The sequence below is a fragment of the Budorcas taxicolor genome, chromosome 9, assembly GCF_023091745.1.
Source record: "Budorcas taxicolor isolate Tak-1 chromosome 9, Takin1.1, whole genome shotgun sequence".
Taxonomy (NCBI): domain Eukaryota; kingdom Metazoa; phylum Chordata; class Mammalia; order Artiodactyla; family Bovidae; genus Budorcas; species Budorcas taxicolor.
The window spans coordinates 94,685,252-94,706,691 of NC_068918.1; the positions used below are offsets into that span (position 1 = coordinate 94,685,252).

At 47.8% G+C, this 21,440-nt stretch overlaps 1 protein-coding gene across 9 annotated transcripts in view; it reads left to right on the top strand.

Annotated features, from left to right (window-relative positions):
• The first annotated feature begins 83 nt into the window (after nt 1-83).
• Nucleotides 84-21,440, top strand: part of ERMARD (ER membrane associated RNA degradation) — a 33,520-nt gene continuing 12,163 nt past the window's right edge. For 4 of the 9 annotated variants that reach the window (XM_052645634.1, XM_052645638.1, XM_052645641.1 and 1 more), the window contains exons 1-12: nt 84-419; nt 3,139-3,307; nt 4,578-4,717; nt 5,562-5,663; nt 5,957-6,046; nt 8,640-8,737; nt 9,174-9,310; nt 10,710-10,824; nt 11,722-11,824; nt 15,893-15,922; nt 16,975-17,043; nt 18,592-18,765. In XM_052645634.1, coding sequence (XP_052501594.1) covers nt 411-419; nt 3,139-3,307; nt 4,578-4,717; nt 5,562-5,663; nt 5,957-6,046; nt 8,640-8,737; nt 9,174-9,310; nt 10,710-10,824; nt 11,722-11,824; nt 15,893-15,922; nt 16,975-17,043; nt 18,592-18,765 — 1,236 coding nt within the window. In that variant the 5' untranslated portion in view covers nt 84-410. Of the gene's footprint in view, nt 420-579; nt 743-3,138; nt 3,308-4,577; nt 4,718-5,561; nt 5,664-5,956; nt 6,047-8,639; nt 8,738-9,173; nt 9,311-10,709; nt 10,825-11,721; nt 11,825-15,892; nt 15,923-16,974; nt 17,044-18,591; nt 18,766-21,440 lie in introns of all 9 variants that reach the window. The other 5 variants (XM_052645635.1, XM_052645642.1, XM_052645636.1 and 2 more) reach the window with 4 other exon arrangements.

Genomic DNA, 21,440 nt, shown 5'->3' on the forward strand with positions numbered 1-21,440 from the left:
AAGTCGTGGAGGCAGCGTCCGGGGAGCGGCTGTCGCTGGGCGCACCTGCGTTCGTCCATCAGGCTGCGACGCGGGAAGCCCCGTCGCGGCTGCAGCCGGTGCGGCGGCGGAGGAGGGCGGGCCGTGTCCGCCCGAGTGGGCGCCTGCTGGACCCCCCTTCCGCCCTCGTGCTCCCTGGTGTCGCCGACCCCGCGTTCGGTGGCTCAGGTCCCGGCTGAAGTCTGCGAGGACGTGGCGTGGGGACCGAGCCTGCGCCCTGCGCGCGAGGGGAAGCTCTGCGGCCGCCACCGCGAAGTGCAGGAGCTGTTCCCGGGACCGCGGGCGGGCACGCGCGGCGCGCCGTGGCTTTTCGCCTTTGTTCTGACTGGCCTTCGCCCCAAAGGAAGTGTCCTCTAGGTGGTTCCTTAGCGATGTGGGAAGTATGTGTGGTGATCTGGCCTCTGGTTCACTCTTGCAAATTAGAATTGTCGTTGACATCTTTAGGCCACTTTGATAACGTAAAACTGAATCAAAGGGTCTCATTAACTGGCTGCCTCAGTGGGGTTGCCTCACAATAAAGATTTTACTCTCCTCTCTCAGGGATTTCAGTGTTAATCGATCATCTGTGAGCAGTTTTTAGCACTAGCTGCTGCTTGTTGAGTGCTGACTACTGTGTGCCGGGTGCTTTTCAAGTATTATCACTGATTACTGCAGCTGTAGAAGGTGGTCATGTTTTGCCCCGTTTCACACTTAAAAGTCTCAGGTATGTTAACGTTTCCAAGGCAAGAAGTGGAAAAGAGTCTGAGGAAGAATTCAAATTCAGATCATTCTAGCTCTCAAGCAAAACTCATTCGCACTATCCCATGCTGCTCTGGGCAGGACACTGAAGTACCAAAGATGACACGGAGGGGTGCACACACACACGAATGCAGGCTTTGGGGCTTCTAGTGGGAGGACAGGCACGTCCCTGAGTGTAACACGCAGAAGGGAGATTTATTGTCTTGAGTGGCAGTTAAAGCATTGCAGCATTTATTATTTGTTGATTTGAGGTTGGATTTTATTTCTTGATTAACAGCAGGGTCTCCTCTTGTCTAAGAGAGTATGAGCTTAAAAAGTTAACCTAGAAGCCAACTTCTAGAATTGCATGTCTATTTGTAGGAGTAGAATGTAGCCATTCCCCAAATCTGAAGGTCTTGGAGCCTTAGAGAGGTCCATTTCAACTCAGGGTGAAAGTGTTAATTGCCTAGTTGTACAGAACTCTCTGCGACCGCATGGACTGTAGCCCACCAGGATGCTCTGTCCATGGGATTCTCCAGGCAAGAGTACCGGAGTGGGTTGCCATTCCCTTCTCCAGGGGATCTTCCCAACCCAGGGACTGAACCCGTCTCCTGCATTGCAAGCAGATTCTTTACCCTCTGAGCCATCAGCTAGGGATAGGAGGAGCCAATCATTCATTTAACTTTTGTTTTTCATTTATCATGTTCCAGCATCTGCTGTGTCCCGGGCATACAGTGTTGTGTAAGACCTGGTCTCTCTGCTCCAGGATCTTACTGTTTGGTTGAGTCTGAGGGACAACTGTGTTGATCTGGTGTCTACAACCGAAAGAGACTTTACTCACAACCTCAGCTGTGAGATTCAGGGCCCACTTCACTAGTGGAATAGATGAGCTTTTGTGCAGAAATATCATTTCTGCCTGTCTCCTGTCACTCTGGAACTTCAGTTTGTTCCTTTAGAGTTCAAGTGCTTTTTAAAAATGCAAGGAGTCCCTTTTGATGTGGATGTAACCTTTTTGAGTTGTATTTGTGTATTTGTCCAGAGACAGACCACAGGAGTTTTCACACTATGACCATTTGATATAAAGTGTTAACTAGGAATAAAATTGTTAACTAGTTACGTGAAGGGTACAGTGAGGTCTCTGAGAGTGCGGTGGAGACGGCAGCTGCAGGAGCAGTCGCTCCAGAGGACTGAAGGAGCTGAGGGAAGCGGCTGGCGTTTCAAAGCTTAGACGCTTAGAGGAGAGTCCCTGCATGGCTGAAACTCAGGTCTCCGAGGAGGAAACTGTGCTACAGAGCTGCATGGAAGAGCCTGGCAAGGGGGATGCAGAGTTCTGAAGGGAAGTCCCCGGGAGCGTGGTGTGTGTTTCTGGTGGGCGTTCTCGGGCGAAGCTGGTCCTGCAAGTGTTGGGACGATTGCAGACTGGAGTCAGCTGCTGCAGCAGGAGGCACTGCCTCACAGGGCAGGGCTAACAGGAGTGGGGTCACCAGAAAGGCGCAGGAGGTTGCCGGGCTGCAGGCAGGAGGGGCAAATGCCCCCGCCCCCGTTCTGTCGCGCAGTGTTCCAAGGAAAGTGTGCTGACTGGCTGAGCGGGTGTCAGCCAGAGGATTGCCGGATGTGCCCCACAGATCTCTCAGGGAGCGCCTCAGTTGTGGGGCCTGAAAGCATTGGTTGACTTCAAGGCTGAGAGCGGGAATGAAGCTTCTGGGGACAGGAAGAGTGGGCAGGATGATGGGTGACGCTGATGGGGATAGGGGAGCTGCAGCCAACTGGCTTCCGAGGCAGGGACCTGCCGAGACTCACTAGCGCGCCTCACAAAGACACCAGGTCCTTTTCAGACCTAGAGCATGACCTCTCTGCAGAGTTACTGGGCGATCTTAGCGTAATGTCAGGAGAATTATGAAGAATTGGTTTTATTTACCTTTTTATGAAAAAGCAGCATGTGTCAGAATTATGCATTTTGCTTCACTTTAGCATTATTTAGTGTTTAATTCATTTAGTGGCTTAATTTTCTAGTTTTCTCAGCCCTCATTTAAAAATGCTTATGTTGATAACTTTGGGATAATTTGTGAATGCTGAAAGGAAATGCACTATCCATAAAATATTCTGAGCTTCTGTAAATTCTTATGTTAAAAATATTATGTTTAATAAAATAACTTAAAACCTTTAAACATTTACTTGAAAATATTTGCATAAGTAATTTTTAGTTAACATTTAATCACAATGTCTTAATCATATAGTTCTTCTGACATCCAGAAAGTGTGTTAACACAGTAACTATTCCTGAGTGTATTCTATAAGACATAATGGAGTTTTCCTGTGACTTAAATATATTATAAAGTTAATATTTTCTGTTAAAGAGTGTGTTTTATGTTTTATATTTCAGATATTAATTGGGGAGCCAATTGCCACCTGTCTTTCTCCTTCAGTGTATGACATGATCTGTAAACTTGGGTTTGAAGTCAGAGAAAATTGCGACATCAGTAGTATTGTAACTCAAAACGGTGAAGTATGCTGGAAGAAAATTACCGACTGCATGGTTTATACAGAATCAGGTTTGTACTTGGCCTGCAGCCCAAATGCCCGTCAATACTGTTCTCTTTAAAATGTCTTAACCTATAAACTGTCCCTTTCTGACCACTGCTTTTTGGGTGAGAAGATGTTATATTAATAGTACAGGCTTAACTGAAAGAGAAAAAGAATCGGTGTGGAAAGAGAGGGAGTGAAACCAGAGAGGTGCAGGGGAGTGAGGGGAAAGCCGTGGGTGAGGAGGGGGGTCGGAGGCTGTGCGGGCTGAGGGCTCTCGGCCTGCAGTCCAGGTGGGAAAGGGAAGCAGACAGAGTCACGAGGTAAGGGTATGGGGACGACCAGTGGTACATACGGCTATTATTCTTGTCTTCTGGGCATTCTTGTACCTTTTTTTAAGTAGGGATGTGGACTGGAACATTTTAAAATAGTTGTAAAAATTGTAAGCAAACATGCTGTAGCCCGGCAGTTCCATCCAGGAGCACACAGGACAGGTCCAGCCACAGGTGTGAGCGTGTGCCTGTCGCAGGCTGCTCCTTGCAGCATTCTGTGACGGAGAAGAGAGCAGGGAAGAGCGCTGGAGACAGCCAGACGTCAGCATGATGGGATTGCTCCAACTGTGACGAATGCGTGCAAGGGAACATTGTGCGGGGTGAGAGAGAGTCAGGGGGCCCATCTTTCTGGCGCAGAAATCTCTGAGCTATGTGGCAGAGAGACAATAGGAGGGACATGTAACATTTGCTTGTGTAGGGTGAACATTTCTACATACACTCAAGAAGTGGATAACATTTCTTGAAATATGAAAGATGCTGTAGGAAGGAGAACTGGTGCCAGGAGAGAGACTTCCATCCTTTTATATTTTTGGCTGTGAACCTTGTAAATGTTCAGCCAAAACTTACGGAAAAAACCCTCAAACCGAAAATTTGTATTATAAATATGTTCCAAAATAATAATAATTATTATAAATTAATGTCATTGGAAATCTCTTAGTCTAATAATGTTACATTAAAAAGTCAGGTTAAAGTATTATATATACAAACTTACATACAGGTAAAGAAATTTTAAAAATATTTTTTGTCTTATTTGAACCTTTCTGTATTTTTCAAACTCTCTGGTGGTTTTTCTTTTATGATCAGGTAAACACATATGTAACTTATTTTCCACAACATGAGTATCTTTGTTTTAAGTTCAGTTTAAACTGGTTCTCAATTTTGTGGAAATTTCATCACTGAAGCACTTTGGCAATGTAGGCATTTTCGTCACACGATGCGGAGCTCACTTGCTTTCTCACCCTTGCAGCCCAGGGTCTGGACCACCGGGAAAGTGTGCGGCTGCTGGGCCCCGTGTGCCAGGCCGTCCACCTGTATCTGTCGTCTCTGCCCAAGGGGCAGTTTGAAGTGCAGTACACACCGGCGCTCCAGTGGACAGGTGTTCCAGAGGTTTGGCTTTTGAACAGCAACAAAGTTTTAGAAAAGAAAGATTGCAGACCCCGCGTAGAGGCTTTTGCTCCCTGCTGGTTTTACAGGGGTCTCCTCTGTCCTCTGGGCCCTGGGCTATGAGAAGGCTTGAGTGCTGCGAGGGAAAGCTGGAGCTGTCTCCAGGCCTGAGCTGGGAGACACCCTTTGCCCAGACGACGTTTCTGGATGCGGTGCCAGGATCCGGGTTCTGGGAGGTGGTTTGGTGCATGGGTGCTGCTGGTCCCAGGACAGAAAGACTGGGCAGCTCCAAAAGAAAAAGAAAGACCTTCCAGACTGATCGAAAGCTATTCTTGAGGCACTGGGACGGGGGGACTCGAGGCGGGGACACTTGGCTTGTTGAGGGCGGCAGAAGGGAGGTAGGGTAGTTCAAGGTTCAAACCAGCCGTTTCCCTTGGTGCATTAAATGGTCACAGAAGAGCAGTAACTATGAAAATGTGACTCTCAAGTGCTTGGCTTCCTCATTCAGAGTGGCAGGGCCGTCCCACCTCTCTGCGCAGCAGCTGCCTTATCTACGTTTTAAGACGTGATCAAACTGAGATACAAGATTTAGGTCCAAGCATTTGACTTTCCAGTTTAGAGTCATGCCAAATTCATTGCTTCCCAAAACCTCCTTTAGGTATTCAAATGTTTTCCTTGATTCTTTGTGTTTTGTTATATTTATATAAAAAATATTTACCTACACCAAAACAGTCATTAAAATATGCTAATTAAATCTTTAGAGGTTTGAATTTCATTAATAGAATTGTGACTTTGAGAAATAATGCTTATTGAACACAAATTCTGACATGTGTCTTATTCTAAACAGTTATTTCCTGAAATACTTGATGCCTTGAGAAGTCTTGAATCTCCCAGTATTTCTCTCAGCCTCATGAAGCTCACGTCCTGTCTGGAGCGAGCCCTGGGTGACGTAAGTGTGAGGACTCTTTCACTGTTGGCCCTGTAAAGTGTCTGAATGAACAGTAAACTGTTTTGCAGTTTCACTGAGATTTATAGATTTTAATTACTATTTTCCTGTATAATCACTTGGCACAGATTTTTGAAATATTTTTCTTTTTGAATGGTTGTGAGATCGGAAACATCAGTGTCTCCAGTTCTTTCTTCCCCTCCTGTGTACAGACACTTGCTTTGTGGGTGATATTTTGGTTAATGTGATTTGGCTCATTGTAATACAGTTGTTACACAAGTTTGTTTGAATTTCAGGTATATTTACTGATTGGGAAGGACTGCCCCTTTCTTTTAAGAGATCTGCTCGCATCTGAGGAACTTGCTCAAGTCTTCGGGCAGCCTGTGGTAAGCTTGTCCAGTTAAAACTGATGGAGGAAAAAGGGCCCAAAACAATCAATGTTAACTCTATTTTTGTTTCTCAAAAATTGATGCTATGTTAGGAAAAAAATAATTATTTCAGGGATTCAAGCTTACTTTCCTTTCCCACAGACCCTTCTACCAAAATTGCCATGTTTCCAGCCAAAGACACACCTCTCTCTCGTCCTGCTGCTGTGCTTCGATGAGAGCCTCTGGTGTGGTGGCCTCAGGTGTGGGGCCTCAGGTGTAAGAGCTTCTGGTGTGATGAGCAGGTGTGATAGCCTCAGGTGTGGGGCCCTGGTGTAAGAGCTTCTGGTGTGATGAGCAGGTGTGATAGCCTCAGGTGTAGGAGCCTCTGGTGTAAGAGCTTCTGGTGTGATGAGCAGGTGTGATAGCCTCAGGTGTAGGAGCCTCTGGTGTGATGAACACATTTGATGACCTCGTGTGTGGAGCCTCTGGTGTGATGACGCTGGAGGAATAGCCTCTGATATAGTAACCTCTGGGGGCCAGGCAAATGAGAAATTTGAAGTCTGTTGATCTCATTGTGTATTATAATAGTAATTCTAGAAGATATAATGCTAATGTATTCAAGAGTAAAATTTTAATCCTTTAAAAAGTGATATTCAGTTCAGTTCAGTTTAGTTCCGGCACTCAGTCATGTCCGACTCTCTGCGACCCCATGAACTGCAGCATGTCAGGCCTCCCTGTCCATCACCAACTCCTCGTATTCATCGAGTCGGTGATGCCATCCAGCCATCTCATCCTCGGTCGTCCCCTTATCCTCCTGCCCCCAGTCCCTCCCAGCATCAGGGTCTTTTCCAATGAGTCAACTCTTCGCATGAGGTGGCCAAAGTATTGGAGTTTCAGCTTCAGCTTCAGTCCTTCCAATGAACACCCAGGAGTGATCTCCTGGCAGTCCAAGGGATTCTCAAGAGTCTTCTTCAACACCACAGTTCAAAGGCATCAATTCTTCGGCGCTCAATTCTCTTCACAGTCCAATTCTCACATCCATACATGACCACTGGAAAAACCATAGCCTTGACTAGACGGACCTTTGTTGGCAAAGTGATGTCTCTGCTTTTGAATATGCTGTCTAGGTTGGTCATAACTTTCCTTCCAAGGAGTAAGCATCTTTTATTACAATTTTATTATTTAAAAAATCAATATTTTTAACATGTGAGAATGTACACCTCTTGCAGCTACTGAAAGTTAAGTTGAAAAAAAAATTAGATGCCAGTTTAGAAATGGGCACTTTCTCAAAGTCTTCTCGAGGCCACATGATCATGATTTTTTAAGACCAGTGAGTAACCTTCAGGCAACTGAATAAGTCAGGTCAAGGTGAAGAAGAAAGCCAGGGTGGTGCCCACCAGGAGGACGCTTGCAGACGGGACTCCCTGAGAAACTGTTGTCAGTGAAGCTTTCCCAGGCGTCCTGGTGGTCCATTGCTGCATGTCGGCTGGGGGCCATCCCCTTTGGTGGAGCGTGTGGAGTGCAGCACGGGCTGCTCGCCGTCACCCTGGACTCTTAAGCCCCTTGTCTTGCTCTGTCCTCTGCTTCTGCCCATGTTGTGCGGTGAGCCTGCTGTCACCCACAGCCCTTTCAGCTCCCGGGTAATTTTCCTAGGTCCTTGGCATATATACTTGTAATTTCCCAGATGGTATGAATAATTAATTTAAAATAATAGTAAATTTGAAGCGAGTAATATTTAATTATTAATGTTGTTATAGTTCTTGATATTTAATTAAGTTCATATTAAAGTGTTTTAAGTTAGAGAGCCAGGGCTACTTGGAGTAGCCTGGAAGGACTGGCTGTCAGACGTTCTGGTGCTGAGTTGAAACCCCTTGTGTGAGTTCCTGCCGCGAGGGCATCCAGAGCAGCCGCCTCCCCTTCCCCCCGAGCCTGCAGGTGAAGGAAGCAGCTTCAGCCCTTTCCTGAGTCTCTGGGAGGCTCAGCTCCTCTTTCCTATGACACGGCCTTGAGTCCTCTTGGTCTCTGAGCAGCTTCCATGTGTTCTGAATCTCCTGTAACACGTGGCGCCGCTCACCCAGAGAATGCCCAGGGAAGGCGTCGGTGCTGCAGCGGGATGAGCAGGATCCTTGTACTGGAGGGCCTTCACTTCGTGCTGATGGGTAGGAGGGTGGAGCAGGTGAACGGAGGGCTTCGAGTCAGACAGGAGGCCGAGCCTCGTTGCTCGGCGGCCTGCTGTGCAGTCTAGCCTGCTGTTTGCCGTGGAGTTGCTTTATCGACAGTCGGGGCCTCTCGGCGTGTGGCAAGGAAGCAGCGTGGCCTGGGGTCCCTCCACTTGCGGCCTTGGGGCCTCTGCACCCTTGGTCTCACCCCTCCCCGCCTGCATGCTTCTCACATGCGTAGTGCGAGTACAGCATGTCCCTCAGAGGCCGTCCCCAGGGTGAGGAGTAAGGAAACGTGCAGAAGGCGTCTGACACGCGTGCTCGGCACGCACGGGTTCGTTCCTGTGTCCCCTGTGCTCTGCACTCGTGGCCCCCTCGGTTCCGGGGAGGAAAGCTCACGTGGTCCCAGCTGGGTTGGCTCCTCAGTAACCCCGTGCCCTGCCCCCCCCCAGATGGACGTGCTCAAGGTCTTCGTGGGCTCTCCGCGTGGGCTCAACCTCCGCAACGTCCTGTGGCACGGCTTCGCGGCCCCTCAGGAGGTTCCGCCCAAGTAGGTGCTCGGGGAGGCGTGCGCGCACTTTCTTCATATGCTGAGAAGTTTGTTTTATTTTGAATTTGCCATCAAGGGAAGATGTATTTTTGAGATACATAAGAGAGTTTGGGTTCAGGATATTGAAGACAAAACTGGACGTCAGTGGCCGAATGGCTGCTGTGGTGATCTGGTTGCGATTTCACTGACTTGTGCTCAGCGGTGGAATGGTGCCATGCCCAGCTTCCGGTGGGTGGGGTCCTAGGTCTCAGCTCACTGGTTCCTGAGAGGTCACTGGTCCTCTGGACCACTGCACAGCTTCATCCCCACAGCCAGTGGGAGTTTCTGCAGTTTAAACTGTTTTGCTTTCTTAATTTTAAACTTTTTTTAAAGTAGAGCTTTTTACGCGTGTGCCTGGTTCGTGTCTCTGACAGCGCTCTGTGCTGTTTCCCGCTAGATACTGCTCGATGATGGTGGTGTTGGCGGCAGGCTTGGGTCAGCTACTGAAGGGCTTCCTTCAACAGACGGGCTTCACGTTGGCGCATCGGCCTTTCGTGACTCTCACGAGCGTAGAGGATTTGATCGTTTTTCCTGGCAAGTACCGATTTCGCGTTTTTCTTTGACTCCGTCTTTGTAAAGATATTTATAGTGTTATTAAGCAGCACTGAGGCTCGAGCTCTGTGGGAGGAACAGTTACTCTCCAGGGGCAACATGCCTTTGAAAGTTTCATGAAGACCCTCTTAAACTTTGCCACATAAATCCTCCCCTCTTCGCATGGTGCCCCCAGGTTTGGCACCGGGAGTCTGACAGTCACAGCTATGTGAATCAGTGTTGATATTATTGAATACCATTAACAATGTTGATCAGTGTTACTAATGCTAATTGACGTGAGCCAGTGTTAATGCTAAAGTAGCCTCTCGTGCAGATGTGCAGCTTGGGCCCGTCTGTGGCGTGCGCCCCTTCTCCTCTCGGCCCTCTTGCTCTGCTCTCTTGATGGTGTGGCCAGACGTGCCGCTCGTAAGTTCTCCTGTGTCGTCCTTGGCTTCCCTGGAGGCTCAGTGGAAGAGAACCCCTCTGCCAACCCAGGAGACGAGGGTTCCATCCCTGGGTTGGGAAGATCCCCTGGAGAAGGAAATGGCAACCCACTCCAGTATTCTTGCCTGGGAAACCCCACGGTCAGAGGAGCCCGGGGCCACAGTCCACGGGGCCACCAAGAGCTGGGCCCAACCGAGCAACTAAACAGCAACAAATAGCACCTTTTGGTTTGTTTTCTCATGTCGAAGTCTTACCAGATTAATGAGGTTGAGGACACAGGACTTCAAGAGAACAGATAAACGCTGCGTCTGCTCCAGGCCCGTTCCTTTTCCTGTTTGGCGGTAGACATGCCGAGTCTGTATTTGCTGATGAAAACCCTGGGAAGAGTACACAGCGTCTTGGCCCCAGTGGTCTTAGCCTTTTGGTATCATGGGATCTTTCGGTAGCCTGGTGACTGCCAATAGCATATATTTTTTAAGACCTTACGTGTGTAGAGGAGTTTTAAGTTTACAACAGAATCAGGAAGGAGGTGCAGAGGTTCGCCCACCCGTCCCCCTTGTCAGCATCTCTCACCAGCTGGGACATCGGTTGCCACGGATGGATGAGCCTACATGGACCCGGCACGGCCGCCTTAAGGCCAGAGTTTACCTTTGGGTTCACTCTTGCTCCCGTATCTTTGGAAGATGTATTTTCTTGGTCAGTGTAGTCAGCCAGCTGCCCCTGAACTCTTCTGCTCACACAGTTGCAGCCTACGTGTGGGGGCCTGGGCCCCCACAGGGTGCCCGTGGCCACCTACAGCCCTGGCCTCATTCAGGTAGCCTCACTCTTAGACGGCACACAGTGCCCACGGTCCATCTTCTTAAAGAGGTCGGCCCAGTGGCGTCACTCCCCAAGCGTGTTCACACCTTTTTCCAGTTGATCAGTGTGATTGTGCTTAAAAACATTTGCTGTTTTACAGATGTCACTTCGGAGGTGCTTTCCGTATTAGAAGAAGTGATGAAGAAGTCCACTTTTATACTGAAAATCATGTTGCCATATTGGGAAGTTGCATTAACCAAGTTAAAGTCTCACAGGTACCTGAAGGGTGGCTTTACAGAGTGGGCACTGGTGGTCTGGAGGCCAGGCCTTCTAGAAGCCTCTGCCCCCCGTGCTGTGTTGCTGTTGGAGTAAAAGCAAACAGGAGTCAACCGAGCATGAATTATCTTCCTGTAATTAATTAAGAGGCATCTTGTAATTGTGTCTTAAACATTTTTTTGTTTGTTTTATGGTACAGTTTAATATAGTTAATGATGAAAATTATTTTAATTAAATTTTTATTTTAAGAAATCATTTTGGCTGCTCTGCACACCTCGCAGGACCCCAGTTCCCTGATCAGGGATTGAGCCCGGGCCACGGCTGTGGAAACCCAGGGTCCTAACCGCTCGGCCACCAAGGAGCGCCCCAATAGTTACTTTTTTGAATCGACTTATTAGTATTTTTCAAGCTCTTACTGTGACTGAAACACGATGTGCAGTGTTAGAGAATCAGGAGAGATGGAGGTTGTCAGTTGCCTCTGTTCCCCGGGGAGCAGGCCCCGGATGTTGCCCTGGGAGGTCAGCGGGCTCCACTTCCCTCCCCGTTACTCTGTCCTGATGCAGACACTCGATTGGAAACCATGAGAGCCCACCGGCTCCCTGGTGTCTGAGTACCTTTTAGATGAAGCAAGCTTGGCAGGTATTTGGTGACGTTTTATTCTGCTGCAGCTACTGAAAATGTCTCATCATGCATTAAAACACCGGAAAACAGTTTCATTGTCACTCGTCTCGTGAGACCTTGATTCTGCTTCTGTTTCTTACGTTAGTGAGTAATATCACCCCTCGCTGCTTTGACGCCCGCTGGTGCCCTCTGGAAAGCAGCAGCCTTATTGTGGCGTTAGTGCCAGAGTTTACCTTTAATTCATGGAGTTTTACTGATTTCCCTCCATCTCACAGGTTTGCCGACTGTGCCATTTTACTGTTGGTGCAGCTGGAGACTGGACTCAGGAAGGCGTTTGCTGAAGTTAACGGGTGTCCAAAGAGGCTTCTCACTGCTGAGGTGCGCCTGCTCTGGCGGTTGGTGCTAGTCGTTGCGGCTGTATTGACAGCTTTCTGTCCCTAATTAAAGGTTTTACTATCTTGTTTTTGTTTATCGTTAAATGAATTTTCTCGCAAGAACTTTCTTTGGAAGGCTTGACTGTCATTTTTTGTGGTTTCCTATTTTGATTTTGTATGATTTATATTTATCTGTGATTCTTCCCTTGTGGCTCAGCTCATAAAGAATCTGACTGCAGTGTGGGAGGCCTGGGTTGGGAAGATCCCTGGAGAAGGGAAAGGCTACCCACTCCAGTATTCTGGCCTGGAGAATTCCACGGACTGTGAATTCCATAGTCCGTGAGGTTGTAAAGAGTCAGACACGACTGGGCAGGATAAAAATGGGGAAAAAAATTCTCAGTCATTTTTTAAACTTAACGATGTCATAAAAGCGGTTGATGCTCATGCTTCCTCTGTAGCCATAGTTACTGGTGGGCATGGGTGGTCTGCAGCTTGCCTTCTCTAAAGACACTGCTTCCTTTCGGCCAGAGCTGTCGGTGGTGCTTGGACAGGCCTCTGAGGGGCCATGTCCCAGTGGGCCATGGGAGAACCCACCAGCTACGGGAAAGGGAGAATGCATATTATCGGACGAGCGCAAGCATCTGCCGTACCTGGTGTTTCTGCTTCTTTCCCTAGTTCATCTTCCTCTTTTTGCCCCGTAAATAGGCGTCCCTCAAAAAGTCCTGCCCTCACCCTGCTAGTCGTCTTTATCTGCGTGCCCTGGGAGAGCTCACATGTCCAGTGTCTGAAGCTGTTACCTGTGTGGGAGCAGCGCCAGTCAGAAAATACTCCGAAACTGATGAAAACGGAAGCCCCACGTGACACAAGTTGTTGATGCCGCTAAAGCAGTACTAAGAGGGTGGTTGAGAGCGTTACGTTCCAGCCGTCTTCAAGGCATTCTTTCTAACTCACAGTTCTTTGATCTCCTGTGTTACATTTACCCCTGTGTTGAATATGTTTATAGGAGCTTTCCCCAGCACCCAGATTTACTTTACTTCAAAAAAGGCATTTTTTTTCTTCCACAAATTTGTTCTCTGATATTCCTTACTATCCTTATTCTAAACATGATTTTGCCCCTCCTACCGTCTTGTTGGGGCTTCTCCTTTGTCCTTGGACGTGGGTATCTTTTTTCGGTGGGATCCAGCATTCTCCTGTTGCTGGTGGTTCAGCAGTGAGCTACAATTTTGGAGTTCTCGCAGGAGAAGATGAGCGCACATCTTTCTACTCCGCCATCTGCCGACGTGCAAAGAACTAAGATCTTGGCATCTGGTCCTATCACTTCATGGCAAATAGATGGGGAAACAATGGAAACAGTGACAGACTTTATTTTCTTCGGCTCCAAAATTACTGCAGATGGTGACTGCAGCCATGAAATTAAAAGACGCTTACTCCTTGGAACAAAAGCTATGACCAACCTAGATAGCATATTAAAAAGCAGAGACATTACTTTGCTGACAAAGGTCCGTCTAGTCAAAATTACGGTTTTTCCAGTAGTCATGTATGGATGTCAGAGTTGACCCATAAAAAAGGCTGAGCCCTGAAGAATTGATGCTTTTGAACTGTAGTGTTGGAGAAGATTCTTGAGAGTCCCTTGGACTGCAAGGAGATCCAACCAGTCCATCCTAAAGGAGATCAGTCCTGAGTGTTCATTGGAAGGACTGATGTTGAAGCTAAAACTCCAGTACTTTGGCCACCCGATGTGAAGAACTGACTCATTGGAAAAGACCCTGATGCTGGGAAAGATTGAAGGCGGGAGGAGAAGGGCATGACAGAGGATGAGATCGTTGGATGGCATCACTGACTCGATGGACATGAGTCTGAGAAAGCTCCGGGAGTTGGTGAAGGACAGGGGGGCCTGGCGCGCTGCGGTCCACAGGGTCGTGAGCAGTCGGACACGGCTCTGTCCTCGTCGTGGCCCCCCATCAGCTTCAGCGCCGTCTGTGCTCTGCCTGCCCTCCGTCCTCCTGTGCATCACCCTGCGGATTGGTCCTGCCCCCGACTTACCCCGTGGTCCATCCGTGCTCGGCCTCGCTGGCTCACATCTCGCTCACCTGAGCCTGTCTCACAGGTCTTCGTGCTTCCCCTCCTCCTCTAATCTGTTCTCACACTGCCACTGATTATTTGCTAAGTTTATGGTAATTCCTGTGTCTTCTGTGACCCCATCTGCTTAAACGCCTTTCATGCCTTCCAGCGCCTGATTGCACCGCTCGCGTTTCTGCATGGTGTAAAGGATCTCAGAGTCTGGCCCCAGCCTTTCTGCACCTTGCTGTCTACCTGATTTCTCCAGCATCCTTTAGACCCCTTGCCCATTCCTGGGCACGCACACCGCTCCTCTTCCTTGCCCACTGTCCCGTTGCGGCCACAGGGGTGACCTCCCAGCGCCTGGCCTGCTCAGCCCTAACACTGCTCCCCTGCCCTCTGTCTGCCTCATGTGGAGGCGGCTCTGCTCTGCACTGCTGGGGCGCCTCTGGCCCCGCCCTCGGGGCCGCTGCCCACACCCAGTGCCTCTCACTGGCTCCGCCCAGCCCAGTGCTGGGGAGCGAAGCCTGGCCTCCGGTGCAAAGAGCCGGAGTCCCAGCGTCCGCTCTCGTCCGCGTGTCTTAGAATTGATGGCGTGGTGTCCTGGCCATTCAGTGCACGACTCTGGTTCGTGAATTTGGTTATTTAGTTGTGATTTCACTGCACAAGTATGTTCTGTGGCTGTTTCTGCAGAGGATACAGTTTATCGAATAATGCCTTAAATTTTAGCCCAGACTTTTATCCAGAACAAACCTAACATCAGTTTGCTGATGAGTGAGTGACAGTCACTCAGTCGTATCTGACTGTTCACGACCCCATGGGCTATAGCCTGCAGGCTTGTCCATGGAATTCTCCAGGCAAGAACACTGGAGTGGGTTGCCATTTCCTCCTCCAGGGGATCTTCCCATCCCAGGGATTGAACGCAGGTCTCCTGCATTGCAGGCAGTTTCTTAACCGTCTGAGCCACCAGGGAAAGCTACTTTTAAGAGACATTTCTAAGTATAAAAACAAGTCAGCTTAAAAGTATCAGCAAATACGTGATTGACTTTATCTTATAATCTGTAGACAGTACATTAGAATATGTAATGAATCCATATACCTTTTCCAAATAACCGAGACAGAAGTAGCAATAAAGTTATAAATGACAGTCATCAGACAGATGAAATAAGTTAGATGAAGCTTCTCTCTCAGAGACATGGGGACTGGGCAAGTGGTCAGGAAGGAAAGACAATGTGCTTTTAACTTTATACGAAAAATAATGTTCATACCGTTTACTTATAAGGTGATATACAAATGAAAATACTTTGTAAAACTATAAATTGCTTCTGCAAATTCTATCATTATTTTATGGCATAAGATCTCTTCAGAGTCAATGGAGGTTGTGAAGATGGGTGAGACTTTGTGACTTTTTAGAAGCTTATGTGTATTAGGGGTGCAAGAGACGATATTTATACCAATTCTGTGAAACAAGATAGAAGTTAATTTCCATCATTTATGGAGATGAGTGAGAAGTTCAGTCTTTTTGAGGAAGAGGTGGGGATGTTTAGTAGGCAGTTGAATACTTACAGTAGAGCTCAGGAGAGATTTTAGCATCAGCAGAACAGGTTTGGGAGTATAGGGGCTTCAGAGCCATCTGCACGGTAATACATGTTGAAGAATGTTTGGTAATATTAAAATGAAAATCTGTTGGTAAGCCATCAGTAGAGGTGCTCTGTGTGTGTGAGTACTGATTTGTGAAGCTGTGGGATCCTGAGTGTCAGACGCACCTGAACTGCTGTGTGTGTGAGGGCGATAGTCTCACGGGGCTTGTTCGCCAGGATCACTGTATCTTCCTGCCTTGCGTATCGTGTTCATGTTGTCAGCGACATCCTTCCCAAAGTGTTGCTAGATAAAGTTTTATTTACAAATGAAGGCTTCATACTTGTGGTGCCGTGCTAGAATTTTTTCCTGCTTTGAATAATGTCACACTACTTGTATCTTGCTTTAATTGTTTATTTTCTTTCCTTTTCTGAAGTCAACAGCTCTTTATACTACCTTCGATGAAGTAAGTAAACCTCCAAGATATCTTGAGACAAACAGAACATTGTATTTGCTTAAAAAAAAATCAAAATACAAAATTAAAAATCAAATTAAATTAATTTGATTAGTTTTAATTAAATAAAATTAAATCAATCAAATTAAAAACCATAAATCATATGCTTGCAGAAAAATAATATGCTTATGCTTATTCACATGGAGAAGGCGATGGCAGCCCCCTCCAGTGTTCTTGCCTGGAGAATCCCAGGGACGGGGGAGCCTGGTGGGCTGCCGTCTATGGGGTCGCACAGAGTCGGACATGACTGAAGCGACTTAGCAGCAGCAGCAGCAGCTTATTCGCATAAGCAGAAAAAAGGAAAAAGCTGATGATAGTGTTGAGTATAGCTTTCAGGCTAATTATTAATTATGGAAAGGCCATAAAATACATGTACTCTCTTGTATGTATGTGTACACACACCATGTACAGTGTTTGAAGATGTACATAAACACGTGTATACACATATACACAAACTACCCATAAACACACACATCTGTTTATGCACATGTGAGTGTGTGTGAGTTGCTCGGTTGTGTCCCCCTCTTTGTGGCCCCATGGACTGCAGCCCACCAGGCCCCAGGCTCCATGGGGTTCTCCAGGCAAGAACACTGGAGTGGGCTGGCATTCCCTTCTCCAGGGGATCTTCCTGACCCAGGGATGGAACCTGGGTCTCTGCATTGCAGGTGGACTCTTTACCATCTGAGCCACCAGGGAAGCCCGTATATGCACATACATGTACATGAACATATATAACACATGTATACACCTAAACACATGGAAACACATGGAAACATCCATTCACACAATTAAGAATGCATGTATATAGCTTCTTAAGCTCATTATATTGGTTAAGAAGACCTTTCCTAAATAGGTGGTTGCTACTTTCTTAAGACTGCCCTAATTTAACCTGCTTTGGACCTAACACATGTCATATCGCATGTACAGGATCTTTTGATACTGAAAGTCCTGTGTGTGTATACTTGTATACCAGTTAATCAGCTTACTTCTTTTTGCTGTTTTAGATATTGGCAAAACACTTGAATGATGGTAAAATCAACCAACTTCCTCTTTTCCTGGGAGAACCTGCAATGGTAAAGTGTCAGGCATCTATAGTTTAATACCCTGCTACTTACCAATATGACTAGCTCTTCTCAAAAATGACATTAATTTTGTCTTGTTTCCCGCCCAGAAGTGCTTCCAAAGCATTCACATGTGTGAACTCCACTGTCTTTGCAGCTGACGTTGGCTGAGCTCTGAGCAAGCTCAGGTCCTGTGCTTTGTGCTGGTTATTCAGACGTCCTTTCCCTAGGACCTGAGGACTTAAGTCACCCGGGTCCTAAGAGTGTTTGAATTTGTGGGTCATGTGAATTTATTGATGAAATGTGTGAGAGTGTTGGTCGTTTAGCCACGTCCGTCTCTTTGTGAGCCCATGGACTGTATGTATGTAGCCCACCACGCTGCTCTGTCCATGGGATTCTCCAGGCAAGAATACTGGAGTGGGTAGCCATTCCCTTCTCCAGAGGATCTTCCTGACTCAGAGATAGAACCCAGGTCTCCTGTGTTGCAGGCAGATTCTTGACCATCTGAGCCTCCAGGGAAGCCCGTATGTGCCGGTAGCAGGGACTGCATTTGCTTTATGAACAAAAACAAAGTCAGATGTGGCTAGTAAGATAGAGTTGGATGAGAAGATAATTTTTTAGAACTGTTTTCCATTTGCCAAACTTTTGTATTTTATGAGGATATTGCAGTGACTTCTTTGGACTGCAAGTAGAATTCCTGTATTTTTTAACTGGGAGTCAGCGTCCTGGGCTCCAGTCCCCTCTGTGTGACGTCGGTCACTCCTTTCTGCTACCAGGAAGTTAGGGTGATTGAGCTCGTTTACCTGAAGCTCTTTTTCATCTTGAATCTCTGTGACTCCTCTGTCCAGTGGCAGTTTGCCTGAATCAGAAAATTTGGTTTTCTGACTCTTTTTCCTCTGCCTGTGGAAGAGTCCTTGAACATTTGCCATTAAGAAAACAGCCGTGTCTTCACAGGGCTTCAAAAATAAAAGGGTGATCTGAGAAAGGACATGTGAGAAAGAGGGATGAGGGGAAAGAAAACCGGTGTTGTCGTGAGCACAGCTGTGGGTTCCAGGTGTGCTCAACACAGTCCTCCTTCAGGGGGTGAGGCTGGGAATGGTGCTGCTACCAAGCACTGGAGCCGTGCAGGCAGCTCTGCAGCCCCAGTTGCACAGTCCTCCTGACTTGCCAGGTTCTTGTCAGTCTGCCAAGGAACAGGTGCAGAAACACAGCTCCCCAGGAGATCCAGCCTGAGCAGCAGGGCTCCTGCCTGAGGTCGTGGGGTGCAGTTCCAGAGGACAGGGCTCCCCAGGAGCGTCCAGGCCTCGGGTAGCAGGGTGCCGACACACAGAAGGGAGGTCCCGCAGGAGAATGCAGCAGAGGCGGCGGGTGTAGTGAGAAGCCGAGGGGTCCCGGGTGACTCGGTGCTTACCTGCTCCTTGACCTTGACTGACTCTCGCTTCCAGGCTCACTTTTCCGTAATGAACACTGCTGCTTCGGCTTGCCCTTTCTGGGCCTTCAGACTCCCTTCTTTCTGCTGAGAACACTAACCACACATTTTTTGTGTCCTTTTTTTGGTAGGAATTTCTCTGGGATTTCCTAAACCATCAGGAGGGTCCCCGTCTAAGAGATCGGCTAAGCCACGGGGAAGTCAGTTTACCTGAATTTCCGAAAGAAGCAGCCGGTCAGCTGCTTGCGTTTTCCTTTGTCCTTTTACTCAGGTTTATTGATGGAGATCTGTTAGCAGTGTGTAAGGTAATGTGTGGGGAGGAAGACGTCTCGGTAGAGTCCCTCCTTCAGTTGAGCGGGAATGGGGTTGTTTTCAAATGTAATTAGTTATATTTTAATTATCTTTTGTTTGAGTTACGGTGTGCCTCCATCTGACAGATTACTTGTGGACATGTATTCTCTATAACAAATAAATTAATATTACTTGATGTCACCTAAAATAATTCATCCTTTTTTTTTCTACTCTAAATCTGTGTTTATTTAGCTAACAAGTTTTAATGGAGTCTAGTTGATTCACAGTGTGACAGTTTCAGGCATAGAGCAAAGTGAATGAGTCACACACAGACATGTATCCGCTGTCTGAGCTTCCGTTCCCATACAGGCCACTGCAGGTCACTGCACAGAGCCCCTGTGCTGTCAGTGGGTCCTTGAGAGTCACCTGTTGTATGTACAGCAGTGTGTGTGTGCCAGTCCAGTCCCCAGGTCCCCCCCCGCCCCCCCTATCCCCTGAGAGCCGTAAGATGGCCTTCTACCGCTGTGACGCTGTGTCTGTGTTGCAGATACGTCATTTGTACCACTTTTTGTATTCCACGCAAGCGATGTCATATGACGCTTGCCCTTCTCTCAGTATGACAGTCTCTCTGTCTGCATCGCTGTTCCCTATCTTTAGGCTTTTCCGCTCTGGCTTACGCATCTGGAGTTCTTCTTAAAAGACCCTTTGTTTTCCGAAATTATAGAAGTATTCATATCTTTCCATTATAGTTCTGTAGCTTTTTTTTCATTTACATCTTTTGATCCAGCAGGAATTTATTTCACCTGGGAATCTAGCTTTTTTTTTCTTTAACAAATTGCTTGCAAGTTGGCCAACCCCACTTAGAGAATAAATATCTCTATGCAGGGTGCCCTGGACTCCAGACCTGGACTCCCCTTTCCTGTCTCTACTGGGTCTCACCACAGATGCGTTGGTGTTGACACTAACACTAACGTGGTGTCTGACACTATGGTCCTGTTTCTCTCCTTCAGAATGTGCTGCCTCTCCTCTCGTTGCTAGTGTCCCAGTGAACCTGTGCAGTTAAACAGGAAGCCCACAGGGATGCGCTGGTGGATTAATGTGGGGATAACGGATACTTTCGCAAGACTGAACACTGTTGCCCACCAAGGCGCTGCTCAGGCCCCGAGGCCAGTCCCCCGCTGCACTCTCCAGTTTCCCTGCTCTCCCTCAAGACAGCCCCAGAGCCGCGGCCCCTCCCCTGCCGCCCCGCACGAGCCCCCACGCGTCCCCAGGGCTCAGAGGCCCTCCCACGGCTCCTGTCGCGGGGAAGCCGTGTGTGCTCTGGTGGCCATGGGCTCATCCCTCCAGGTGTGAGTCCTGGCAACCCTGCCAGGTCCCAGCCGCCCCATGAGCCCGGTGGCCTCTGATCTGTGGGGTCAGAGTGAGTGGAAGTTCACCGCATTTCTTCTCCAAGTAACAGCCAGCCATTTGAGTCGTTCTGTGCTGCTGAGAGGTCTAGGTAGTTACTGCTTATGCATAGGGAAGCTTTTGACCTCCGTGCACTAAATTTCTCAGCTATCAACTCACTGACTTTGCTGTTCTTCAGTGGCAAGCCATGTCCGACTCGGCAGCTTCAGGGCCTGCAGCATGCCAGGCTTCCCTGTTCTTCACTGCCTCCTGGAATTTGCTCAGACTCGTGTCCATTGATTCAGTGATACCTTCCGACCAGCTCATCCTCAATCACTCCCTTCTCCTCCTGCCCTCAGTCTTGCCCAGCATAGGCCCTTTACCAGTGAGTCGGCTCTTTGCATGAGGTGGCCAAAGGATTGGAGCTTCAGCTTCAGCATCAGTCCTTCCAACGAATATTCAGGACTGATTTCCTTTAGGGTTGATTGGTTTGATATCCTTGCTGTTCAAGGGACTCTCAAGAGTCTTCCCCAGCAGTTTGAAAGCATCAGTTCTTTGGCATCAGCCTTCTTTATGGTCCAGCTCTAACATCTGTACATGATCACTAGAAAAACTATAGCTTTGACTAGATGGACATTTGTCAGCAAAGTGATGCATGTGCTTTTTAATATGCTGTCTAGGTTGGTCATAGTTTTTCTTCTGAGAAGCAAGCGTCTCTCAATTTCATGGCTATAGTCACCATTTGCAGTGATTTTGGAGCCCACGAAAAGAAAGTCTCACTCTTTCCACTGTTTCCCCATCTATTTGCCATGACGTGATGGGACCAGATGCCATGATCTTAGTTTTTCAAATGCTGAGTTTTAAGCCAGCTTTTTCACTCTCCTCTTTCACTTTCATCAACAGGCTCTTTAGTTCCTCTTCACTTTGTTTCATTAGAGTGGTGTTATCTGCGTATCTGAGGTTGCTGCTATTTCTCCCGGAATCTTGATTCCATCTTGTGCTTCATCCAGCCCGGCATTTCATATGATGTACTCTGCGTAGAAATTAAATAAGCAAGGTGACAGTATGCAGCCTTGACGTCCTCCTTTCCTGATTTTGAACCAGTCCATTGTCCTGTGTCTGGTTCTAACTGTTGCTTCTTGACCTGCATACAGGTTTCTCAGGAGGCAGGTCAGGTGGTCTGGTATTCCCGTCTCTTGAAGAATTTTCCACAGTTTGTTGTGATCCACACAGTCAAAGGCTTTAGTGTTGTCAATGAAGCAGAAGTAGATGTTTTTCTGGAACTCTCTTGCTTTTTCTATGA